The 26,489-nt window shown below is 40.1% G+C and overlaps 1 protein-coding gene across 1 annotated transcript in view; it reads left to right on the forward strand.

The window, feature by feature from the left end:
- Positions 1-4,107, forward strand: part of LOC306870670 (ubiquitin-associated and SH3 domain-containing protein B-like) — a 31,353-nt gene extending 27,246 nt beyond the window's left edge. Inside the window, exons 13-14 of the mRNA XM_079418070.1 lie at positions 27-136; positions 760-4,107. Coding sequence (XP_079274196.1) covers positions 27-136; positions 760-897 — 248 coding nt within the window. The 3' untranslated portion in view covers positions 898-4,107. The remainder of the gene's footprint in view (positions 1-26; positions 137-759) is intronic.
- Positions 4,108-26,489: the final 22,382 nt, after the last annotated feature.

Raw genomic sequence — 26,489 nt, forward strand, 5'->3', positions numbered from 1 at the left:
CCATCTTTCCGTGTGGTGTCCAACAGGAAATACAGTTCTGATTGTGGCCCATGCTTCCTCTCTGGAGGCTTGTACGAGGCAGATACAGGGACTGACCCCACAGAACCCTAAAGACTTTGTGCAAGTGGTCAGAAAGGTCAGATCTCTTGTGCATCTTTTCCACATATTTTTTTCTCTTTTTTTTTTTTTATGAATATGTCTGGGATGTGAATATTGTCTAATGCAATCTCTATATACATACTGTACATTCTTATAAAAAGTTATGTATATAAATTATATTTACTTTATACAGAAATTAAATTTGTAAATAATCTTTCACATTGTAACAAAAGATGTCTATTTCAAATAAGTACTGTTCTTTTGAAATTTTGATTTGTCAAAGTCAAATGTAACACAAATCTAACAAAATATCAAGTAGCACAAACTTTTTCAACATTGATAAGACATTTTTCTTGAGCAGCAAATCATCATATTAGAATGTTTTCTGAATGATCATGTGACACTGAAGACTGGAGTAATGGCTGCTGAAAATTCAGCTTTTCCATCACAGGAATAAAAATATTAATAAAGATATAAATTAATAATATTTTTGACTAAATAAATGCAGCCTTGATGAGCACAATACGCTCACAAAAACATTTTCCCAAATTTTTGAGTGTATTTTCATTTATTTTGGAACTTTGCCATATTTGATATTTGATATATACAAATTACTGTAGATATTCTCTTTCCTTCCATTTTTTCCTGTCTCTCTCACAGATACCTTACTTAGGCTTTTGTGCTTGTGAGGAGATGGGTGAGACGGGCGTTTGGCAGCTTGTGGATCCACCCATCCTACCCCTCACCCATGGGCCCAATCACAGCTTTAACTGGAGAGAAACACTGCTGCAGGACTGAGAGGCTCTGCAACTTTTACCCTCACTGCTCTTCCTCCAAAGGCAACCGAGACATGCTTACAGTCACACCATCACAGATCTGCATTATAGCACTATAAACGGCTCATGCTTCCAAAGCCATGTTCTTGCACTGCTGCAATACACCTCATTGACCCAGTCTTAATATATAAAGCATAAGAGCAGTAATATTTGCGATAGATTTCCATAACATGCTCAAACACCATTTTCCGGCCTATAGACAAGCTGCAGCAGAACCCTTGCATCCAACTGTAGCCCAGGCGAAACTAGAAATCTGAGCGCTTCAAAGACACATGCACAGTGATAACCTCAGGTTTCCTGTCTCAGTGAGGAGAAAATAGTGCGCAAAGTTGATGAGTCATCATCCAATACTTCCAAAATGGATGCCGCTGGAATCGAGATGGGTCTCTGAACCCTTTGTAAACTCCATTTTCCTAGACTCTGTAGGGGAATGAGATTCTCCCTATTACACTGTGAATCAAATAGACATACACAACCTATCGCATCAAGATTTCCCAATTACACCTGCTACAAGCCCGCTCACCAACCTCCTGAAAGCACAAGAGTATAATCTGGCAATCAGATAGACTGAGACCAAGCAGCTTTAAAGTAGTTTAGAAATGGATTTGGTGGACAGCACATTCGTCCTGTGCCTTGCTGTCATGCTGCTACTGTTAAAGACTTTTCAACTATAGGACACTTTGGGAGGACTGTTAGTTAGGGCTTATTTGGAGACAGTATTTAAAGATGTACTGTCACGCTTTTTCGCATGTAGGGTCGATTTTAAAAGAGGGAGATGATAAACCCAGTAAGGATGTGCCACAAATGGTTTCAACTTCTTAAGCAGCAGCTTAAATAATGTTATGTGCAGCTGTTACGCTGAACGGCGAGCTTTACTTTCTGAGCACTTGAAAAATTGAACCAAACAGGAAAGAATGCTTCAACAATGTAAAGAATTGTACATTAATGCATAATGTGTCTGTATATACTAAGTAACATAGTAAAATCCATTTGATGTGTTTCACCTTTAAATGGAAAAAATATAATTGCATTTATTTATGTATTCATAAGATAGTTGTAAAGAGAATATGTTGGTGCTTCAGGTTTGTTTTTTGTTTGTTATTTCCTGTTAATGGAATAGAGAAATCAAGCCATAGCAAATGATGATATAAATCACTATATAATGCAGTGTTTCTCTCCACTCCGAGCACTTACATAAGCATATCTGTTACGATTACTGTAATATGCCATCTGTGTTCCCTGAACTTCATAACTATCTTAGCCCACCTATGGTTTGACATTTAATGATAAGGAGGAGGCATGTATAATGAGATGTGCAATGCACTGCACAAGCAAAAGAGGTTTATGGGATTTTTTGCTATAGTTTTCAATCTGTGCTCATGTAGTGCGTTTACTTAAAGATAAATGTAGAGGTTATGTTTTTACTTTGTTGCTTTTTTATTGAGTTTAAGAGTTGATCTCTTGCCTAAATGGTTCCTGTCAGGGGATGAAGGGGATAGTTTTACCCAAAATGTCTTTCCAAACTTGTTTCTTGCATTTCAAACATAGAAAAAACAGACAATGAAACAATCAATATGAATACATAAGTAAAAGTAAAGCAACAGATACACCAGTTCAATTGTCAGATTTTGCTCTTTTTTGTGCATTTTTTAAAAACATTTTTCTCTTGCTGGTTTAGCCATGTTAAGTTGTGTGTTCATAGTTCACCATTTTGAATTGGCCACATATTTTTTTTTTAATATACTGAAAGCAAATGAGAACTTGTGTGCCTGCGTATGACTACTATGCTTTTTTTTTTTTTAAATTTGAGATAGTTTCAATAAATCATAAAAGTTTATAGAAATGACCTCAACTTAATGATTCAGCTGCATTTATAGTTAACAGCCCACTCAAAGGGAAGGAATACACAAAACCATCATGTTGAAATAATACACAAGCCTATTTTATGATGCTTTTATAGTGCTTGTGCATCAAGTCACTATTCATTATATTTGCTTTCTGCTTTTGCGTTCCATGGTTTGGACCAACATTGGTGTGAGCAAATTATGACAAAATTTTCAGTTTTGAGTGTACTATCCCTTTCAAACGTTTCAGATTACAGGGAGTCAATGACAAATCTGTCTTCGTTAATTTGGCATTTTCCAGCTCAACAGTAACATCCTTCTAAATGCTTCCTACTCATGAATTTAAACGAGACCGCACATATGACTTTATGTGGAGATTTCTAATCAGCCAAGCTAGTGTAATTGTGTGTGGTTGGGTGTTTGTTCATGTGCTAGAAGATGAAAATTCTGTTCTACCATAAAAAATAATTACCTTTATTAAATCATCCTCGTCTGCTATTACAACATGTCTACCGTGAATAGATCCTTGTTCTTCCAAATATGGCAACACACAAGCATCATGTGTATCAGTGTGTATTACCACAGAGGTTTGAATGAGTACAGCTTGACAAAAGCTGATTCATAACTGTGTTTGATTCACTGAGAGGTTATGTTGTCACTGTGTGTTTTCGGAAGCATGCTATGTGTGCAACTTCTTCTGATTGTTTCAAAAGGAAGGGGGGTGGAATATGAGCCAAAGTGCTTCATTTATTTATTTTTTTTCAGAGGCAGAATGAATTTTTAATGTGTATACTTAGCATATTCTGACCAACAATTACCATTTTGGCCATGATGAGGGTTCGTGTTTGTCCTGATGCCCTTCTGATCAGTGACTGGGAAAATCAATAAATATACAAAATAGCAAGAAATATAAAACCAGTGTATTACAGATTGCTATTTCAGCTGTTGTTATTTTAACTGTTGTTTGGTCCTCCCTGAGTCCTGTTTAGTTTATATACGACTTTATGCTTTCATTCAGGTCATCTAATATATTTAAAGTTATTCAAGTTTTACCTTGGGGCATTTTAGCAGCTTGAAAATGATCCTTGCATGCCCAAGAAGAAAATGCAAATGTAACCCCTCCATAGTGAACAATTGTGCATGAAATGACTGCACAAAACATACATTATAGGTCAGTGCTCAAAAATTCGAAGAGATTCCAAAATCATATTTGATATTCCACCACAAAGCTCCCTTTTTAAGTGTGATTGTTAATTTTTATTTTAAGACTTGTTTTAATGCGCAATGTTTGTAAAGCATGTTTGCAAATAAACCTTTTGTCATCCTGCATTGAAGAGTTCTGTCTTTGTGTTACACTTTACATTTAACTGCAATATTGTCACTGCAATGACATTACTAAGTACAAAAATAATACTATTGAAATGACTAAGGGTCTCTATACAGATAGCTTGCTTTTAAAGGTGCTGTATGTAGGATTTTGAGTCTACTAAAGCATAAAAATGCCATAATATGTTTGCAGATATTTAAGAAACATGCCAAGTTAACATACTTGTTTATCTGAAAAACAATGCAATGGACTGCAATACCTACTCATACAGCACGAGTAGGAAACTTTGTAGGCATAGTCACTTTGAATCTAAAGCTTATATGATTTTTTAAATAAATGATTTCATGTTTATAATTAATCATTATCAAAAATCCAACATATAGGGCCTATGAGGTGATGCTTTCACTTTTTTTGCGAAAAAGATGTGCTCTCCCTCCAAATTAATGCATGATTTTTTTCTTTATAATTATCATATTGGTGTATAAATTTGTTTAAATTTTTCATATTTTTGTTCCATAATGATTTTTTGATTTTCAGAGAAAAAAACACATCGCGCGGACACGTGATAGGTTTGTGTGCGTGCGCGCGTTCGAGAAGTTAGCCTCTGGAATCAGTAACGCTTGCAATGCAAAATTTGTCAAAGAAACCCTAACATAAGAAAGTGAACTTTTAAAACGAGTCCATAACACTGACAATTTCGGAGTTTATTAGTGCAAATTGTTGAAAAGTTGACTGACTGACGGATAACATCCGAATATTAATTTCTACCATCAAACAGGTAAATCCTACTTTTCACAGAAATATGATGAACCCATTGAATGATGCTGTTGTGTCATGTCTTTAGGAAGATAGGCACAAAACATCATTGTATCAATCAATCAGCAATATCAGTTCTGCTTCAGAATAAAGAAAGCAAGCTGTTATGAATATGAAATGCATGAATGATTAAAAGATAATTGAAATATATTGCTTGCTAACGTCACCCATTATATGTACAGTACACCTAGTCATTTTCACTGAGGCTGAGCTGAACTGTGCTACTTTATCTATGACTCATACTTTTGCACTTTATCTAAGATGTTGCCTTATTATTATTAAAAAAAAACGGTCAGCGGGTTGTTGGAGGTCAGTGAGATTTCTCAAAATTTGGACTAATGTGCTTCAAGGGTCTTTGAAAGGTATAGTTCAAATATCTTGACATTATATACACAGGGATCTTATGGACTAACGTTTCTTTTATTATACTTTTGTGTGTTTTTTGTGTGTGCTTTCATGTCGTTTTTGGACCTTGACACGCGATTGTATCGAACAAGCTGCGTGAAAACTCTTTAAATATTTTTATTTGAGTTATATAGAATATAATTAAATAAATACATAAATAAAATGGTTTTAAAGAATGCCAGACATTTTCGCGCTATTTTCTAATTTATAAACTATTCCAACAGCAGATGCCTGAAATACTCATAGTAGCCACTAGATGGCATGCTGTGACTCTAGTTTCTGTGCTGCCTGAATGTACCAGTCAGATGTGTTTTCTTCTGCAAGTCCCCCACCTCCCAAATTACACTCCATAATATTTTTTTAATATATTACATGCATAACTATGATTACAATAACATTATATTCATATGATAAGTCTCCAGTAATATCAGTTTCCGGTTAAGTTTGTTTGATATAGCACCTTTCCATTGCTTAAAACACTTTCTAATTAATACATTTTTATAAAGAAGTAGTGGCCAAGATGGAAATTTAGCCCAGTGATGATATCTTATTAGTTAGCATGCTACAATATACCCCCAGCTTAATTCTATAATTCCATGCATTGAGTCAAGCTCATTAAACCAAATCCAAGTTGATTGATAAAGATAGAAAAATGTAGAAAAATTCAGCTACTTATAAGCCATTCAGTATAGAGAGGTATTGATAAAATTGATATTTACTAGAACTTGTTGTAGTCAAAAATGTTCAAGTGCGTTTATGTATATTTCAGATGTTCTGGACCATCTCATTGATAGCTTATAATATATGTACTCTGTTTTTTAGTTGAGCTGTACTGTAATACATGTCAGTTGTAGGACAAAAGGACTTAAGCCCGATACACACCAAGCTGACGCCGACGAACTAGTGCCGACGTCACCAGCGTCTTGGTCCAAAGTTGCCCTGACACACCAAGCCGATGCTCGACGGCCAAGTAGTAGGGTTTTTTTTCTCACGCACTGGTTCGCCAGCTGAACAGCCAATCAGAATGATCAGATGGCCCGACTGACTGACGAGCTCCGATGCCGATTCAATATGTCTAATTGGCCGAACACACTGAGAAAACTTCGTCGGCCGACGAACCAAAACTGCCTCACGGCCGACCGTCGGCTTGGTGTGTACCGGGATTTATGGTTAGCTTTATAAGAGTTGGGGAAGGTGATGGGGTGGTGCAGAGGGCTGACGTACTTAATTCCTTTCTGTTAGGTTCTTAACACAAATCTCAACAATACAAGGGCATCAGGTAACACTGAGTGAATGACCCAGTGACAGTTGCTTGTGTTTATGGCTAGCTTAGGCAATCAAAGGTGAACTTCTCTCAATTGCTCAAGTGACCCTGCTGCCTCGAGACATCTCAGGGTCAACATGCCGCACTGAGAGTGCTGTAGAGTACGCCTCCGTGTGTGTGGTAGTAATCATAAGACTGGAAGGAAAATGCTTTTGCTGTGCATTTTTGTGTTGTTCTGGTCCTCTTCACTCATTATACTGTATGTCTAGGTTTCATGCATGACAGTGAACACATTCACCACACATCTACTGTCTGCTTTGTTCTGCTGCACAGGGTTTCTACAAAATATGGAAATGTCTGGAGATTTTAAATGTGTTTTCCAGACACAAAAAAGTTATGGAAATTATTAAAAGCTCAAGAAAATGATTGAATTTTTATTTTGAATATGCATTTTTCTACTTTTTATTTGCTCTAAATCAGGGATACTCAAATCTGGCTCGCGAGATCCGCTTTCCTGCAGAGTTTAGCTCTAACCCTAATCAAACACACCTGAGCATGCTAATCACTAATGTCTTCAGGATCATTAGAAAATCACAGGTAGGTGAGTTTGATCAGGGTTGGAGCTAAACTCTGCAGGAAAACGGATCTCGCAAGCCAGATTTGAGTATCACTGCTCTAAATTATTTAATTGGCTAAAATTGCTGCTGTGTATAGTAAAGCTGGTAACACTTAGCACATTAGTAACTTAACTACATTAGTTAACATGAAATAAAATTAAAAATACTTGTAAAGCATTTATTAATCTCGGTTTATATTGATTTCAACATTTACTAATATAATATTAAAATCCAAATTTTTTTCTGAGTAATATTAATTAATGGACCTGAGCTAACATGAACAATGAATAGTTGTACTTTTATTAAATAACATTATCAAAGATTAATAAATAATGTAATAAATGTATTGCTTATTGTTAGTTAATATTAGTTAATGCATTAATTAACATTAGCTAATGAACGTTATTGTAAAGTGTTACTGTGAAGTTTGCTTGCAAGTCAACTGTGATGTCTGATTTTGAATTAATAAAAAAGTTGACCTTTTGAGTCTTAAATGTAAATGATTTTTAAATAATTCACAAATCAGTCTAAAGAATTCATATGTTTGAATTTAAATTAAATTTAAAACTCATTTTGAACTGATTCACAGTTGAGCTTGAATGATTAATTAGTGAATTGATCTGAATTTAAATGATTTCTTAAAATCATTAAAATTCTAAATGATTAGTTAATAATTAATTCAGTCAATTCAACTTCAGATTCATTTGCTAATGAAATGATTGGTCTTTCAGACCAATTTGTCAGTCAGTAATCATAAATGCATGGAAGATTCTTGGAAATTTATTGGTGAGAAGGTGAGGGGAATCTGATTGCAGCTGCTAAAGTCAATGATGTATGCGTCCTTGATGTTTAATCAGAAATTACCAATTTCTAGGACCATCATATTCATATAGCACAAGCATTTTTTCCATCAGCCACTTTTTGGGTTGGAAATGATTAAATGGTGATTTCTTTGTGGGTCAATGGCCTGAGGGAGGCAGGATAGAGTTACCTTCAGTAAATTGTTCCTTACCTTAGTCCTTTGCCACCTTTCATTAGTTCAGCTCTTCTTCTGACGGGAACATGTCTAAGTCCATGTCTCTGTGCACAAACTCTGTCAATCCTCCATCTCTAGTACCACACACACAGACTTACACACTCAGAGCACTCGCTTCTCTCACACTGTGCACAAGAGCTCTTTTGTTCTGTATGTTTCACATGACCTTTGACCTTAGGTATCAGTCGGGTGTCCATTGGGGTCTAAAGGTGTTCCCTACTGTGTGTGTCTCTTATTCGCAAGCACAAACCCTGACAAAGAACTAGAGAAATAGCAAGAACAGATAGCAAACTCTTTGAAAGAATTATTGACTCTAATCTTCTTTTTCCTGTGTTGTCAGAAAATGAAACACGATTCTGAACAATTCAGCAGAAGAAATGTTTTCTTGGGAAAGATATGAAAGTATCTGTAATTTAAATTAAAGTGACATTTTAGTGAGCTGGAACATTGTACGTGGGCTGCGGTTTACGTTGCAAACAGACTATCCTCAAGTGAGGATCTTACTGACCTGGATCTATCCGACCTTGTCTGGCTGCAAACATCAGTAAGCAAGTGCTTTCCAGAGTGACAGAATTTCTTTTTCCTTCGCTATACTTATATGAACCTCATATTCCCTTGTGATTTATGAGAAAATAAAAAAAAAATGGGCTCTGCTGTCTTGAGGGTGGGATTCAACATGGACATGGCAATTGTAACGCCACACCAGCAGAGGGAGCGCTTGCCCTAGTACTGTTACTGCTCCCTCTGCTTCCTCTATGGTTACTTCCTGTTTGGTGGCCATATAAAGAGGGCCATGCCAAACAGGTCTTTGCGATGACGTCCCAATGTGATCACACCTCAGCCCAGTAGATGGCGGTAATGCACAATGATTGCAAGCTGCCAATAAAATTTACAGAAGAAGAAGGTCTTTGCGAAGTCTTGTTCCGCTGTATCTGGCATTACTGAGCGTTGTCATTGTCTTGTTTTTGCCTAGCCTGTGTTTTGGACTCTAGACTGTTCTCCTGGTTTCTGATTGTTTGCCGCCTGCCTTGACCATTGCCTGTGTTTCTGTTTACTCTCTTGCCTTGCCCTGGATATTATTGTTTGCTGGTGATCGACCCTGCCTGCCTTGACCACGATCTGTATAATAAAGCTTGCGTTTGGATCTTATCCCTGTTGTCACGCTCCAGTCCTCGTTACAGAAGACTTCGCCTACCACAGATCCAGCAGCTTTACTATCAACCATGAATCCTGAGGATTGTCTCGTGCACCTCCGTCAAGGTGAGCTGCCAATTGAAGATTATGTGGCTAAGTTTTGTGAACTTTTCTACCAGACAGACTTTAAAGAAAGCTTCTTGAAAGACATTTTTAGGTTTGGACTGAGTAAGGAAATATCACGCTTAATGCCACGAAATACCCATCACTGGACTCTTGCTTGTTATATTGACTCTGCTTTGTGTTTGAGTGGCTCTGCACTTACTGTGGGGACTGCTGATGAGGAACCCGGCTATCCTCCAGCATCCTCCGCACCAGAGTATTTGAACGTCATGTCTGGAATTATTCACGTCGCGTCAGAGTCTACGCAACCTGCTCATGTCATTCCTGCCAAGCCAAGGCGAGCTCATGTCAAGCCTAAGTCTACTCATGTCATGCTTTCCAAGCCACAGTCCGCTTACGTCACGTGTGTTAAGCCACAGCCTGCAAATGTTGCGTCTGCCAAGCCAGGACTTGCTCACATCACCTCTGTCAAGCCAACGCCTGCTAACGTCATGTCTGCTACCCCAGGGCCTGCTCACGTCATGCTGGTTACTCAAGAGATACTCTATAACATGACTGCTATTCAAGAACTCCATCGTAAGATAGCTACCATGCAAGAGTCTCTTGGGAAAATGGCCGCAGTTTTAGAGCCTGCTCACGTCAAGCCAGAGTCTACGGGGCCTACTCACACCACGCCCGAGTCCCCGGCCAAGATGGCCGCCACGCCCGAGTCCTCTGCCAGGTTGGCCACCCTGCCTGCGCCTCGCCATGTCACGGCTGCCAATCCAAAAACTGTGTACAAAATGGCCACCATACAAGAATCACATCACATCTCAGACGATTTTCCACAGTCTCCTCAAATCACAGCTGATGTTAAAGAGCCAAGTCAAGTTGTAGCCATTGTTAAAGAACCAAGTCAAGTCATAACTGATGCAAACAAGTCAAGCCAAGCCACAGCTGATCGTCACGAATCAAGCAAAACCACAATTGATCATCGCGAATCAAGCCAAGCCCCAGTTGATCATCCCGAATCAAGCCAAGCCACAGTCGATCCTCGCGAGTCCAGCCAAGGCACAGTCGATCGTCACGAGTCACGCCACGTCTCCGCTCTCCAGCCAGAGTCACGCCACGGCTCAACGGAACTGCCAGAGTCTGTCACACCCAGAGATATTAAGTCAATCCTTCGAGTCCCCTGTCTGGTGTCCAGCGTGAGGAATGTACCGCTGGTGTCTGCACGCGCAGCTGGTATCCCAAAATCCACCCATGTTAACCCTTTTGCCCCTGAACTGATACTCCTGTCTGAAGCGCTTCCCATGATAGGGATCGCTTTGTTGCGTTTGGGCTGCATACACCACCTCTGAACTGCCCCAGGCGATGACACCCACTGCAGCTCCTCCAGAGGTGGCGGCGCCCAACAATGTTCTTCCAGCCTGTCATGTTGTGGTCAAAGAGACCTTCACTGAACTCCAGCTACCTCCTAATGTTACCACTGTAGAACCTCCAGAAGTGGCGGCGTTTGCTGCAGAACCTCCAGAGGTGTCAGTGGTTTCCGCCTGTGAATCCTCGTCCTGCCCAGTCACGGCTATGGAGGCCGTGTGTGAATCCTTGTCCTGCCCAGTCACTGCTATGGAGGCCGTCTGCAAATCCTCCTCCTCTGCCACGGCCAGAGACCGTCTATGAACTCTCGACCTGTCCTGTCACGGCCCCTGGGACCATGGGGACTCTCTCTCTGTGTTGTCTATCTCTGCTCTCCCTGTGTGGTCTGTCTCTGCTCTCTCTGTGTTGTTTGTCCTTGTTCTCCTCAGATCCCAGATACTGCCATGGTTTCCTGCCCAGTCGGCTTCCCTGCAGTGGTCTTCCGCTTCGGTCTGGTGGTCTGCTGCTTCCCCAATGGTGGTCGGTTGCTCAGGTCTGGTGGTTTTCTGCTCCGCCCTGGTGGGCTCCAGTCCCATCGTCTCCACCATGGCTTCCTACCCTACCAGCTCTGCTATGGCTTCTTAACCTGTCGACTCCACCTCCACTGTGCCACAGTCCTCCATTGCTCCATGATCCAGGTCCTCCATTGCTCCATGATCCAGGTCCACTCCCTCTGCGTGGACCTGGCCCTCCGTCCCATCCCCTGGTCTACTTCGTTCCCACCTCCCTCCTGGACTGTTTATTTTTGAGCGCCAGGAGTCGCTCCTAGAGGGGGGGATTCTGTAACGCCACACCAGCAGAGGGAGCTCTTGCCCTAGTACTGACTGTTACTGCTCCCTCTGCTTCCTCTATGGTTACTTCCTGTTTGGCGGCCATATAAAGAGGGCCATGCCAGACAGGTCTTTGCGAAATCTTGTTCCGCTGTATCTGGACATTACTGAGCGTTGTCATTGTCTTGTTTTTGCCTAGCCTGTGTTTTGGACTCTAGACTGTTCTCCTGGTTTCTGATTGTTTGCCGCCTGCCTTGACCATTGCCTGTGTTTCTGTTTACTCTCTTGCCTTGCCCTGGATATTATTGTTTGCTGGTGATCGACCCTGCCTGCCTTGACCACGATCTGTATAATAAAGCTTGCGTTTGGATCTTATCCCTGTTGTCACGCTCCAGTCCTCGTTACAGCAATACAATGTTTATTTCTGAATCAATATAATATTGAAATTTTAATCTTAATCATTTGTTTGATTCTATTTTTAAAGAGATTAGTACTTTTATTCAGCAAGGATGCATTAATCTTAAGTAAAGGCATTCATAATGTTACAAAATATTTCTATTTCAAAAAAGTGCTGTTATTTTGAAATAATCCTGAATAGAAATGTAATGCAGTTTCCCACTGTTTTCAACATTACTATATGTTTTGTTACTTGAGCTCCGAATCTGCATAATAGAATGATTTTAAGGGTCATGTGACTGTAGTAATGGCGGTTTAAAAAATTACAGGAATAAATTACTTTGTAAAATAAATAGAAAACTTATTTTAGATTGTAATACAATATTACTGTTTTTACTGTAGTTTAATCATCTAAATGGAGCCTTGCTGAACTTAAGAGACTTGAACTGAACTTATTGACCCCAAACGTTGGAGCATCAATGTGTATTCTGTTCGTATGTGTATATATACATACCCATATCATCTATATATACCCAAATCATCACATTGGACTCCGCTTGTCCGGCCGACTATTTTTTTTTTTAGACCATATTTTAGCCTTACCCATAGAGTGTCATCCCAGCTGTCCTCAGTGTTCGGCTCATTGCTATGAATCAGCAAAGCCAGCAGAGCATAGTACAAAACACAGACAGAATGTTCTGTCTGCTCGCTGGATTACTGGAGCTATTTCCAGATAGCACTCTGTAGTTTTCTTTCTGCCACACATACACACATACAAGGTTTTTAAGGGCGGCCTGCCTCTGGGGACAGCTGTGCCTCTCTGAGTGAGGCTCACTGAGCCATGGCTCCTATACATTCATGTGTGAAAGCTATGATGGCTTCGTATGTGTCTATAAATACAGAAGTGCTGGCCAGTCTTGGGATGCATGAATTCTTAGATCCTAGATTGCTGTAATATTTCTATTGTGTGCTGGATTCTGATGCTTTATGCATACAGCAAACATGACCCATTCAGCCCCGATGAAAGATAAAAAGAACTTTGAATGGCAGCAGTGTTCAGAGATGGTCTTGACATAAGCTCTGGGTGTGACCATGTTTGCTGTGTTTGACTGGGATGTTATGTGCCTTATGTGCTGTCATATAGTTAGCCTGTATGCTATATATGTATATATATAGACTCGCACAGTATGTAAATGTTTAAATGTGGGTCAGGAAAAAAAGAGGAGATTATGTGCAGACAGATCCGCTCTTGGTGTCGGTGCTGTGGGATATATTAGATTGAGGGATTTCTAGGACAGACACCAGAGAACATTCAGATTGCCCTCAACCACACACACACACAGTTCAGGATGTCCTCATTCATTTTCCATAACACAGTTACATTGCTATATGTGTAATAATGCTTTGTCCTGACAATAGTGCTGGTGCAGTTTAGTAATCAGCAGTATCAGTTAAAAAGTTAGGCACGCTAGCTACGTTTCCGTCCAAAGAATCGAATTTAACTTATGAGCAAAACTGGAATATCGCATAAAACATTTTTGAATAGAGCACCATTTCCATCCAGTGTATCAAAGAGAACAAAATCGTCACTTCCTGATAAACTGACACTGAAAAGTAGGAGAAACCACTTAATATATTAATTTTAAAATATGATGAATTACTTGCGCCTAAGAGCGAGCAGACGAAACACAATAAATGCGGTTAATGCTTTTGGAGGTGGATGCCTGCTGTTTGGGAACGCAGTCGTTTAAGACAGTTATACAGAAATTGGCTACTTTGACAGACTTCAGGCATTTCAGAACAACCAAAACAACATTTCAGATGCTGTGCAACAAGATCGCTTGTTAGTCAAGCTATCCCGTCCCATCATGCAAAGTCACATTACTTTTTTGATGAGCAAGGTGGAATTTATTCGGTAAATGTTTTTCCATCATAGTTTATGTACATTTTTTCTTATCGGATAAAAAGTTTATCCTACTCAGTTGTGCGGTTTTTATGCCCATTTTTAGAATTTAAGCACATCTTGATGTTTCCATCCGTTTTTTTTAAATATTTTTTTATGCAATATTCCAAAATGTGCATAAAAATAGGTGGATAGAAACTAGAGAACTAGAGCTACTGACTAGCTCTACATTTTGATCACATTTTAGAAAAATAATGTAGTCATCAAAACTTTAAAAAAACACAAATGAACAATGGGAATTATTTAGTGACCAAAAATGTTGAACAGATCAAAACTGTCTCATGATTTTGCTGCTTTAAAGTAGCTACAATTTGCATAAATTAAAGTTTTGAGCAATCTGGACGTTCATTCGCCAAACCAGTTTCATGAGGTACCTCCTGGGATGCATTTTCCACTGCATTCAAGGACTTTCCACATATTCTGGACTTTTTTTTTTTGAGGGGGAGAAAAAAATAGTTGTTGAAGATTCAGCCATGCGTGTCCAACATTTAACTGCTTCTCACTAATTTAGAAGTTTAGCAACACATTGACTATTGACTATTCTTTTATAGGCATAGCTATTATAATCTGGATCTGAGAGGATGTGATGGGAAGATGATAATCCTATTTGAAGACAAAGATGGACCCTGATTGATTGGGGTGAGTATGACATCTCTCACGTAAATATGAACTCATGTGCAGGTTCATAGGTTGTGTTTGACTGTTATCAATGTTCACGCAAAAAGTTTGGAGTCTTTAAAATAGTGATCTGAAATCTGTATTGAGAAGGGAAATTCTTTGATAAGAGCAAAAAAACAAGCGAGCGTTTTGACCTTGACATTTACATTTGTGACCTTCATGGACCAAAATGTTCAAGAGGAAATTTTCAAAATGTTCTGTTGGTAAGTTCTCTTTATTGGCACCATGTTCCTTGTGAATATATATATATATGCAAGTTGAAAAATTTCAGTCTTAGATTCAGATCATCAGATTCAAATGATTTTTCACATTTTTTGTAGTTTTAAATTAAAGTTTAATCCAATCCTGTCAATCAGAGCATTGTCAGAACATGATTATGATCTTTTGAAGTATATAATGTATACTGTATACTGGTGTATACTGTATATGATCTATCTTTGTGGAATAAACCAATAAACTGTCTTTCTGGAATAAAGCTCATTTGAATAAAACTCTTTTTTTCTGACTTTTTTTCAGATCTTATGCTGTGCTTGAATGGTAAGTTTCATGCTATTTTTATACTGTCAGTCGTACCTAAAAAGAAGATTAACATGTAATATGTATGTAATGTAACATGTAAGAAGATTAGCAAATAAATGCAGAATTATCATGCCCCATGCACATTAAATGAAAGCTGTGCTGTACCACTAAACTAACTCATACTCTAAATAGTACTAAGTTGTTAAAAAGGGTTTTATTTTTTCTTCCTCCCCAATTTCTTTTCTCGCCTACAGCACCAAGTAAGCCAGGACTGGCATTAGTCCTTTCTCAAAAAAACACAGACATATCATATACTCGCATAACTCCACACACTGCGGGGATGCAAACTCAATACAGTGCAAATAGTAACTTTTATTTCTTCCTCTGTTTCACACACGCACACGCGCTGGAGTTGCAGTGGACTTTAGACTGTACCAGATGGCTTCTGCTCTGCTATAGGACTGAGTCTCTGAGAGGGGAGGGCAGGAGAGCAGAGCGAAGCAGAGGAGGGTGGGGGGTGGAAGAGTATGCAGAAAAGTGGCAGTGGTCTTTTCACTGAGCGTTCGTGTCTGGAGCGTTCACTAGCATTTACCACTCTCTCTCTCTCGCTCTCGCTTTCATTGTTGCTTAGGGTGGAGGTTCATGGAACGAACAGATGAAGTTGTGGAGTTGTAGGTAAGTAGATTTTTTGGAGTCTGGCTGCATGCTGTGTTTGTGAGAGTGTGTTTGTGAGGTTAAGTTTGGGTACCTTAAGAATGTTTTTTTCAGTACAGTTTTTCACTTCATGGGAGGGTCTAAAGTTAGCACACAGGTTTTCTTCATTTAAACACATGGCGATTTAAACGTTTATCTGCAAAAATGTAACGATATTCCACTTTGCGGGGCTTAGAATCTGTTTTGTTTGTGCAGTTGTGTTCGATTTGCACATACATATTTAATTAAAAGTATTGTTGACATTACGCCTGCTGTAAAATTTGTGAAAAATATTGTGTCCCATTTACAGTGGTGTTACTACATACTTGTACGAATATCTGAATATATGATATTCTGTGTGAATGCGTGTGTGTGTCAGGATACTCATCAGGAGTGTTCGTATGTGTGTTAGTGGATTTGTATTAATTCTGACGTAGGGTCTGCTCACTGCTGCAGTGTATGATGGACTCAGCTGCCGTCTTTCTCCTCTGTCTCGTCTGTGTCTCCTTTGTTCAGACATCCAGACATCTACTGCATTCAGAAATAGAGACTTTCTCTCTCTCTCTTTCTCTCCCTGGTGTTTTGAGGGGGCACACACACCGAGACACAGTTTCAGACGACATCAAAGAGGTTCCTCACAGCTGTCTGCATGTACTGCTGGTTGATTGATAAGTCAAGCGATGCAAGATTCGTTCTTCTCGCTCTTAATCCATACAGTTGCTCATCAGTTACTTGCTAAAGGAGTTTGAATTGTTTATGCTCATGCTGCATTAGCGTCATGTGTGCACAGCCTGCAAAAGTTGTGGGGTAACTTTCTGCACAAGCGTTTGAAAATATACAGCAGGTTCAGCAGTGGTTGGGTGGTAATCTGCACAAGAATTTGAAAATATACAGCATGTCCAAAAGGATATCCTGAGGGGAAATCACTTAAAATAGCCACACTTTTTGAACTTGGTTTCAGTCTCTTATCACAAGTTTTGTGGTTATGGAGAATGAAAGAATCCGTAGCAGAGAAACTGATAAACGAGGGAAAGAAAAAAGGAGGTGGTGATATAGATTGAGAATGAGGGAGAGAAAAGGGCTTACTAGCAAAAGAGAGTCATGCAATCTTTGCATGCCGTGAATTCTTAGTGGCTGACCCCTATGGAAAATAACAACAGGCACATGTGAAGGTCATCCAGTTATCATCCTCCCCTCATGCTGACCGCTTGCACACACACACACACACACACCACTGGTCATATAGTGGAGTTTCAACACTTGTGTCACTCACAAACCTGTCTGTCAGCACTTGATGAAACCACCAATTTAAAGAGTCCATATAGCTTCATTCTGTTTCACAAAGAGAAAATGAGAAAGTTGGATCAAAATCAAAGAGGTAGCATCTGCGATGAATAAGTGTTTCTTGTTGTGTCTGATTCAGTCTGATCTCCTCCCTTTCCTCCTATTTTTAATCTGATTAGTTCTCACGTCTTTGCTCTGCTGGCTCAGCTGGCTCAAACCGAGGAGCGCGAGGTCATGATGACTTGCATTGTGTGTGTCAAAGGAGACGATGAGGGCATGAGGGACTTTGGTCCTTCAGAGTTCAAAGTTCAGATTACGGGCAGGCTTTGCTCTTGGTGGGTAAACCGAAATAGATGACAACTGGAGAACCCATCAGATTAGATTAGAATTACTGTGGGTATTTCTTACAGATCTGTGAATGTCCTGCAATTTTTTTTTGATGAATGAGTGATGCGTGTTCGCAGATGTTGTAGAGAAAGTGTTTTATTTGTTGTAGGTGTCGGTGGGATTTTTTTAAGTATTCTCCTCCCCTTCTTACCTTTGCTCCACTTCTGTCTTCCTGCGCTGTTACGCAATGTCTGAAGTTTTCACACTCTGCCTCGAAAATAATAAATTATTTAAACCACAGTGTTTGTGTATAATTAATGTGAAATCATCTAAGGTGCATATAAGAACTGCTGCTATCTTAATAACAACACATGAACATCTGCTGAGGTGTATGAACTCGTTATGTCAGCTTTTTCCAACACTCTGGTCATTTCAGGGCTCTAGCGTTCATTTAGTAAAGTTATTTAATTTACATTGCAGGCTCTGTGAGGTGAATTGGAAGCACTGCTGGGTTCACCAAAAGATTTCAAAATCATTGTTGATAGAGTGTAACTTGACCTCGGCCAATGGCGTCGCTCAGAACTGCTATAATCCCTCCCACATGTAAACAATGGCATGTTGCCCAGAGCAACTGCCAAAACCGTCATGCCTCATATGAACTGACCAAAAGTGCCTTTTCCCACCTCCCTCTCTCACTCTTACTCGTATTCTCTTACTCTTTTTCTGCTTTTTTCTGTTGTTAGTTCATAGGAAGAGAAAGAACAGAATTGCACCTGTGGACAAAGCTCTTTTGTGTGGGCACATGTATTCCCAGTTGTATTTGCTTTGATTAAACAAACAAAATACATATCGTTTTTTTGTTATTGTCAGCTCAATGTAATGTTGTAATTAACTTTTATAGTCCCTTGAGGATATGTATTCTTCACTTGTTTAGTAGTTTAAAAGTAGAATTAGGCTTTATTAGTATTTAGATAATACCAGTAGTAAATGTTATAATTGCTTATCGTAATTGCTTTTGTCATATGTGAGTAATAGAATACAAAGCAGAACTGAGAACTGAATTTTAATGCTTAGGACAGTCAACTTTACACATGCTTAGGACAGTCAAATTTACACTCTTCTGAATTTAGCATGCAAAGAAAAAAAAGTTTTTTCTTCATTTATGAAGAAAAAAAACAAGCATCAAGTTGCTTGATCCATAATTAGCAAGTGCTTTGCATTTTGCATGCTAAATTCAGAAGAGAAGAATGTGCTGACTGAAGCTCAGCTAGCCGCATGTGTAAAGTTGACTGTCCTAAGCATTAAAATTCAGTTCTCAGTTGATATATGCAAAGGAGCATATAAGATTGTTTGAGCTAGATGAAGTCTGACAGTCTGTATTTAAATATAGTGCGCGGTGGCTAGAACAGCAGCGATGTACGAAATATATTGAGGACTGGTTTTCGATTTGCCAATATGAATGATCCCAGATGTGTTCAGCTTCTAAATTGTCGTATGAACTCTACCATTCAAAAGTTGGCGTTGATAAAAATGTTATAAATGTTTTTGAAATAAGAATCTTAGGTTTAACCTTAAAACTATAGGAGGGATTTATTTAATTAATAAAAAATTAAAACTAGTATTGTGAAATATTGTTGCAATTTAAAATGAGACTTCTTTTTAATATCTTTTAAAATGTCATTTATTCCTGTGATGGCAAAGAGTTTTCACCAGCCATTACTCTTTGTCTTCTGTGTTACATAATCCTTCAGAAATCATTTGAATATGACATTTTTTTCTTATTATTAGTGTTGAAATCAGCTGAAAGCTTAAGATTTTTGTGGAAACTGTTCAAAAGAACAGCATGAAATGGAAATATTTAGTAATATAAATGTTTTTACTGATCAATTTAATGAATTCTTGCTGAATAAAATATTCATTTTTTCTATTAAAAAAAAAAATCGTAGTGCCTCTGAATTTTTGAATGGTAGTGTATCTTAAATTAGGACTGGTAATCAAAGATAGTATTCTTATATCAAAAGCTAAAATGGCACAAAATATTAAAGGTGCCATAGAATGAAAAACTGTCTTTACCCTGGCATATTTAAATAATAACAGTTCTGTACATGGAAATGACATACAGTGAGCCTCAAACACCATAGTTTCCTCCTTCATATGTAAATCTCGTGATTAAAAAAGACCACTGAAAAACAGGCGAATCAGAACATAACACCGACTGTGACGCAACAGTCGGGATCACTACGCCCCCAACATTTGCATAAACCCGCCCTTGTTCTAAGCCGGCCGAACCATCAGAAGCTCTGCAGGTATTGTAAATAAACAAGCGCGGACAACAGCGAAAATAACAAAATAAATTTTATGTTCCAGGCCGTGCAGGGGGTGTGAAGTGCAGGGATGGGTTGGTGTCTGTATTCAGAAAGGCACAGAAAGCAAATAACGCGAGCCACTAAAGGGACATGGTTAGCTCCTTGCTAGCGGTAGCCTGTTACAGTACATAAGATTTCACTCTCAGTAAGGAGAGATGAGGATGATGGCGAATGACTTACAGATCCTGAGCACCACTGACAAGCATCTGATCTTGTGAAATGTGTGGTAAGTACTGTTGCTCCATAATGTAATCATAGTTTGTGTGATCGCGTCTCTTGAAAGTGAAACTATAACGCGATCGATGGATCATTCAAAAGCAGTTCCAATGCCTCGCATATTAATAACGGCTCCCTGATGCCCGCGTTTTATATACAGTATAATTACCCGACGATATAACTGCGAGAGAAAGTATTTAAATATATATTTTCCTCCCGGTGCTTCCTCCTTGCTGATGAGCCGTACTGTGAAACAGCCAATCAGAGCAGAGCTCAACATTGAGCAGCACTGTGAAACAGCCAATCAGAGCAGAGCTCATTATTATTCATGACCCTGCCAAATAAGCCAATAACAGACCGTTTCATTCTAGGGAGAAATCCTAGGGTTGTAAATGGACATGTAAAATCGTTTCTGGAGATTTTTTGCCCTTACCTAAGCCACATACCTTCTGTGTAGATATCAGAGAACAATTTAAAATACTGTATCAATGCATTCTATGGCACCTTTAAGTACCACATACCATAAGAGCGTATTGTTAAATTTAAGTGTGAAAAATTTTGAAAGATTGCTCCAGACTCTGTTTGCATTTGACGCACTAAACAGAAGTAGACCTCATTATAATTGGCTAAACACTAAAATTAATGATGCAAGTAGCTGACAGATGTAAGAGCTGTGAGATCAAAGGAGAATTCGGAAGAAAACAGGACAGATAAACAGCGAGAGAGACTCTGAATTTGAATCTGACATGGTTAGCCGTGTGGTAGAGGAAGAAAGAGAGAGTGAGACAGAGATGCCTAGGGCTAAGTCTGACCCAGCTGTGTAAAAATACCATCTATTTTTTCATACACTCACACACACACACTCTCGTCTACTAAAAATACTGTTTATCTCCCCGTGCCTCCAACCAAAACAGGGACACAATTCTCCATCCAGAAATAGATCAGAAGTAGTATGCTGTAAATTACGCTATAGAGTCCTGACAGTGTTCTTATAGGTTTGGCTGGGTTTTTTATTAGATTATATGGGTATTGAGAGGAGGGCTGCGAGGATAACAAAAAGATATGCCCCTGCAACAATTATTCTAGTTCATGATTGTTAATGGTGCTACAGGGATTGGAGTAGTGCATCCACATGCATCCCAGAATAGTCCAAAGAATGACAGGAAGTGGGTTTCCACGGTTGCAGGGGTCAGGCAGGGTCAACTGTATGTGTGACTAGAGACTGGAGGAGTAGAATCTGAGCAGCTTGTACTGGTACACACAGATTCTTGAGGGACATTTGACAAATGGACAAATGGAAGGAAGATGGCGGCGCGATCAGACGCAGCGGCTGCTCCGGGTCCCAAAGACGGTGCTTTTATGTCGTTTAATGTCGTCTGTTCGTCTCCAAATAGTGTCAGTTTACCGCTAACTCTTAAGGAAATCACCCCAGAATTCATCTATGATCGCCAAAGTCTTTTGGATATCAGCAACGCATACAAATATCAACTCTCACCGGCGGCTACTGAGAAGCTACGAGGCCTTTGTTTACTTCTGAAGCCGGACCTCGAGACCGCGGCCTCGCCTACTGACGCTACCCGCACAAGGCAGCGTCGCAAGCGGTGTGAGAGAGGACGGAAGCGCGGTAAGTGCGGAGGTATACGAGCTAGGCTAAGAGCTAACCCCACAAGACCGGCTCTTCCAACACTCATGCTCTCAAACGTTTGCTCTCTGGAAAACAAACTGGACTTAATTCAACTCAGTCGGTCTACACAGCATGAGGCAAGGGACTGTTGTGTGTTTGTTTTCACCGAAACATGGCTAAACGACAACATCCCGGACTCCGCCATTCAATTGCATGGGCTAACCAACTTCCGAGCGGACAGAGATTCATCACTGTCTGGTAAGACCCGCGGAGGTGGCTTGTGTGTGTATATCAACAAAGACTGGTGTAACAATGCTGTGGTATTATCAAAACACTGTTCATCGCTGGTGGAGTTTATGTTTGTGAAGTGTCGACCGTTCTATCTGCCGCGGGAGTTCACGGCCATTGTTATTGTAGCGGTTTACATCCCCCCGTGTGCAAACGCTAAGGACGCGCTTCGTGAACTGTATAGCGCCATCAGCGAACAACAAACAAAAAACCCCGACGGCTTTTTCATCATAGCCGGTGACTTCAACCACGCAAACTTAAAGACAGTTTTGCCAAAGTTCTACCAACATGTGAACTTTGCAACGAGGGGAAACAACACACTGGACTTTGTTTACACAACAGTAAAGAACTCTTACAAGGCTGTACCCCGCCCCCACCTCGGGTACTCAGACCACATCTCTGTTATGCTAATCCCAGCATATAGACCACTTCTCAAACTCACCAAACCGGTTCAGAAGCAGATCACAGTATGGCCAGACAATGCCACCTCAGCACTGCAGGACTGCTTCCAGGACACAGACTGGAACATGTTTAAAGAGGCAGCCACCTACAACAACCACACAGACCTGAATGAGTACACTGAAACTGTGACTGCTTACATCAAAAAGTGCACTGATGATGTCACAGTCACCAAGACCATCACCACACGTGCCAACCAGAAGCCATGGATGACAGCAGAGGTTCGTGGGCTGCTAAAGACCAGAGATGAAGCATTCAGATCAGGAGATAAAGCAGCCCTCAAAATAGCAAGAGCCAATCTGTCCTGTGGCATCAAAAATGCAAAACGGTCATATGCCCAAAAAATAAACAACCACTTCACAGACAGCAGAGACACACGGAGCCTGTGGCAAGCCATTCAGACCATCACTGACTACAAGCCCCCGCCACAGGCCTGTGATGAGGACACATCCCTCCCCGATGCACTCAACCACTTTTATTCACGGTTTGAAATGCAGAATGACACACCTGCACAAAAACTGCCCACACCTCCCAACGACCGGGCGCTCTGTCTGTCTCCAGCCGACGTAAGGAAGACCCTATCTAGGATTAACCCACGCAAGGCTGCGGGTCCTGACAACATACCTGGCCGTGTTCTGAGAGACTGTGCTGCACAGCTGACAGATGTCCTAACAGATATCTTCAACACCTCGCTGAGCCAGGCAGTCGTCCCCACATGTCTCAAATCCACAACAATCATACCGGTACCAAAGAAATCACCTGTGTCCTGTCTCAATGACTACCGTCCCATAGCACTGACTCCAATCATGAGGAAGTGCTTTGAGAGGCTAGTCATGCATAACATCAAAACCAGCCTCCCCAACACACTCGACCCGCTCCAGTTTGCATACCGTCCAAACCGCTCTATGGACAATGCAATTTCCTCCACCCTCCACCTGGCTCTTACCCACCTAGAAAACAAAGACTCCTATGTTAGAATGCTGTTCATTGACTTCAGCTCGGCATTCAACACAATAATCCCACAACAGCTCATAAATAAACTAAACCTGCTGGGCCTTAACAATTCCCTGTGTAACTGGATCCTGGACTTTCTAACTGGAAGACCTCAGTCAGTCCGTGTCGGCCACAACACCTCGAGCACTACCACACTGAGCACAGGTGCCCCACAAGGCTGTGTGCTCAGCCCGCTGCTCTTCACACTCCTGACCCATGACTGCACTGCCAAGTTCAGCTCCAACCACATCATCAAGTTTGCTGATGACACAACAGTGGTAGGTCTCATCAGCAACAATGATGAAACGCACTACAGAGAGGAAGTGGCACAGCTGGCTGAATGGTGTGGCACAAACAATCTGTCCCTCAATGTGGAGAAGACAAAGGAGGTTGTGATGGACTTCAGAAGAAACTCCGTTGCCCATCCCCCCCCTGACCATCGACAGCTCGACTGTGGAGAGAGTCGGCAGCACTAAATTCCTGGGGGTGCACATCACAGAGGATCTCACCTGGACCACCAACACCATGTCACTCTCCAAAAAGGCACAACACCGCCTACACTTTCTCCGCCGGCTGAAAAGAGCAAGTCTCCCTCCACCCATCCTCACCACATTCTACAGAGGCACCATTGAGAGTGTGCTGACCAGCTGCATCACTGTCTGGTACGGGAACTGCAGTGCTGCTGACCACAGGACCCTCCAGCGGACAGTGAATACAGCTGCTAAGATCATCGGTGCCCCTCTCCCCTCCATCCTGGACATTGTCCTTACACGATGCTCCAGCAAAACCAACAGCATCGTGAAGGACTCCACCCATCCCTCCCACAGTCTCTTCCAGCTCCTACCATCAGGAAGACGGTATCGGAGCATCAGAGCCCGCTCCGCCAGACTGCTCAACAGCTTTTTCCCACAGGCTGTGAGAGCCCTGAACTCAAATCACCCCGCCCCCCTCTGAAACCCCATGCAAACCCCTACCTCCTGTAACATGGACCACACCCCCCAACCTTACCACACCAAAGGAAAAACTGTATGGAATCTTTTATTTTTTTTTTTTTATTTTTTTTTTTGTGCGCAATTCGAAGTGTGCTACACACAGGTGAGTGGGCCTGTACAAACCACACTCTCCTCTTTGTGCACTATGGACACTTTACACTATGGACACTTTACACTATGTGCACTATGGACACTTTACACACACTGCTGCGTGAACACAATCCCACAAAAGACTCAGCAATATATGTATGTTTACATGCTCATGCACTACAAATCATCCTGCACTGTTCCCCAACCGGCTGCTGACTCAAATGTCTCTCTTTGCACATGTACAGTATTTGTGAAGCATTCGTATAGTTTGTATTTTTTATCTTCTATTTTTTTAGTTTGTATAGGGTAAATATTTACGTGAAGCATTTGTATAGTTTGTATTTTTTATCCTTTATTCTTTAGTTTGTATAGGGTAAATACTTATATAGTATACTTATAGTTAAATCTGTCAGTAGGTTAGTTGTGTATAGGTTTATAGTGTTTTTTAATCATTGTTGTATGTCTGTATTTATGTAGCACCGTGGTCCTGCGAGGCACGACATTTCGTTCCACTGTATGTCTCCACATACATATATATATATATATATATATATATATATGTATATATTTTAGACTCAGCATTATAATGTTGTGATGTCTAAATGATCATGTAGCATTAAAAAGTATTGATTGTAGTTTTAAGTTTGTTTCTAATTTATTTAGACAAAAAGAATATTGTCCATAACAAAAGGATTATCATCATATCGGACAGATTTGTAATATCTGTGATGTTTTAATAAATCTTCAGCTTTTACATTTAAGAACTGCACTGTGCATGTGTATTTCTCAGGGAAAATAAAGATTCCTTAGCAGAAGATCGTTTGATAATGGTTCATATTCACTGAAATGACTCCTAATGTTTTGACAAATATTTGTAGTGTGTAACCATTTTCTGAAACTCATATGAGATTACTAGGGTATTTTCAAAGGTGTAAAATCAGAGGAAACTTAAGCAAACTAAATTTAATCTCATAGAAACATCTGTTATATTCTTATATAATATTGTTATATACACTGTTCTGTGTACGTACATAATAAAGAGATCTAATTAATTTTTTATTGAGAAGAACGCATTGGAAATAGCACACTCCCAGTTTCTTCCAGCTTCCTGCAGCATTGCTTTAGGGAGGCGGTACAGAACACGTTCCATGCATTTTTCTGAGTAGTAAATCAAACCGCAGAGAGAAATCACATTCCAGTGTTAATTCACAGATTCATTTCGATGAAGTAAACTCTCCCTTAAATGTCAGAGCACAGTCTAATGTTTTTCAGAAACATCTGTTTAGAACATTCTTGTGCAAGTCTTTCATGCTCCCTTTGTTATGCAGATTATGTTGCAGATCTGAAACGGTCACCTTGGGTTTGTTCACTTTATCCAGCAGAAATGTCTCCTAACACATCATTAGATGTCTAGTATGTCTTAGGAAAACATGAGAGTGCCTCTCTGTGTACATAACACATGACAGAATGAGACTGTGTATGAAAGTCAGCCAGGGCAGTTGAAGAAAGCTAAGTGACTGCTGTGTTTATTATACTTTCTTATGTAGAAGTCCAGAGAAGCATGTGGTAAATCATGGACTGGTGCTCACACAAAACACACACTGTACTCAACAGTTAAAGTCAACATGAAGTGCTGTTCACAACATGTTACTTCTATAATGTATATCTCATTATAGAAATAACAAGATGTCAGGTTTATTTTAACAGTTCAGTGTGTATTGTGTGTATTTCTGAGGGAAACACATAATGCTCAATCAGAAAAATGTGGAGTGGAAATTTTTGTTTGGAAATTGATTGGATGATGAAAAGTGGGTGTTACAAACCAAAGTTAAGTCAGTTAATTTTGCTGAAACAATCCCTAAGCTAACTTGCATACGTTGTTTATTAACATTACCCGCTAGGCCTTCTGCGGAAAGGGAGTTGTGGAAAGTTGTT

This window comes from Barbus barbus (genome assembly GCF_936440315.1).
Source record: "Barbus barbus genome assembly, chromosome: 6".
In the NCBI taxonomy this organism is placed as follows: Eukaryota; Metazoa; Chordata; class Actinopteri; order Cypriniformes; family Cyprinidae; genus Barbus; species Barbus barbus.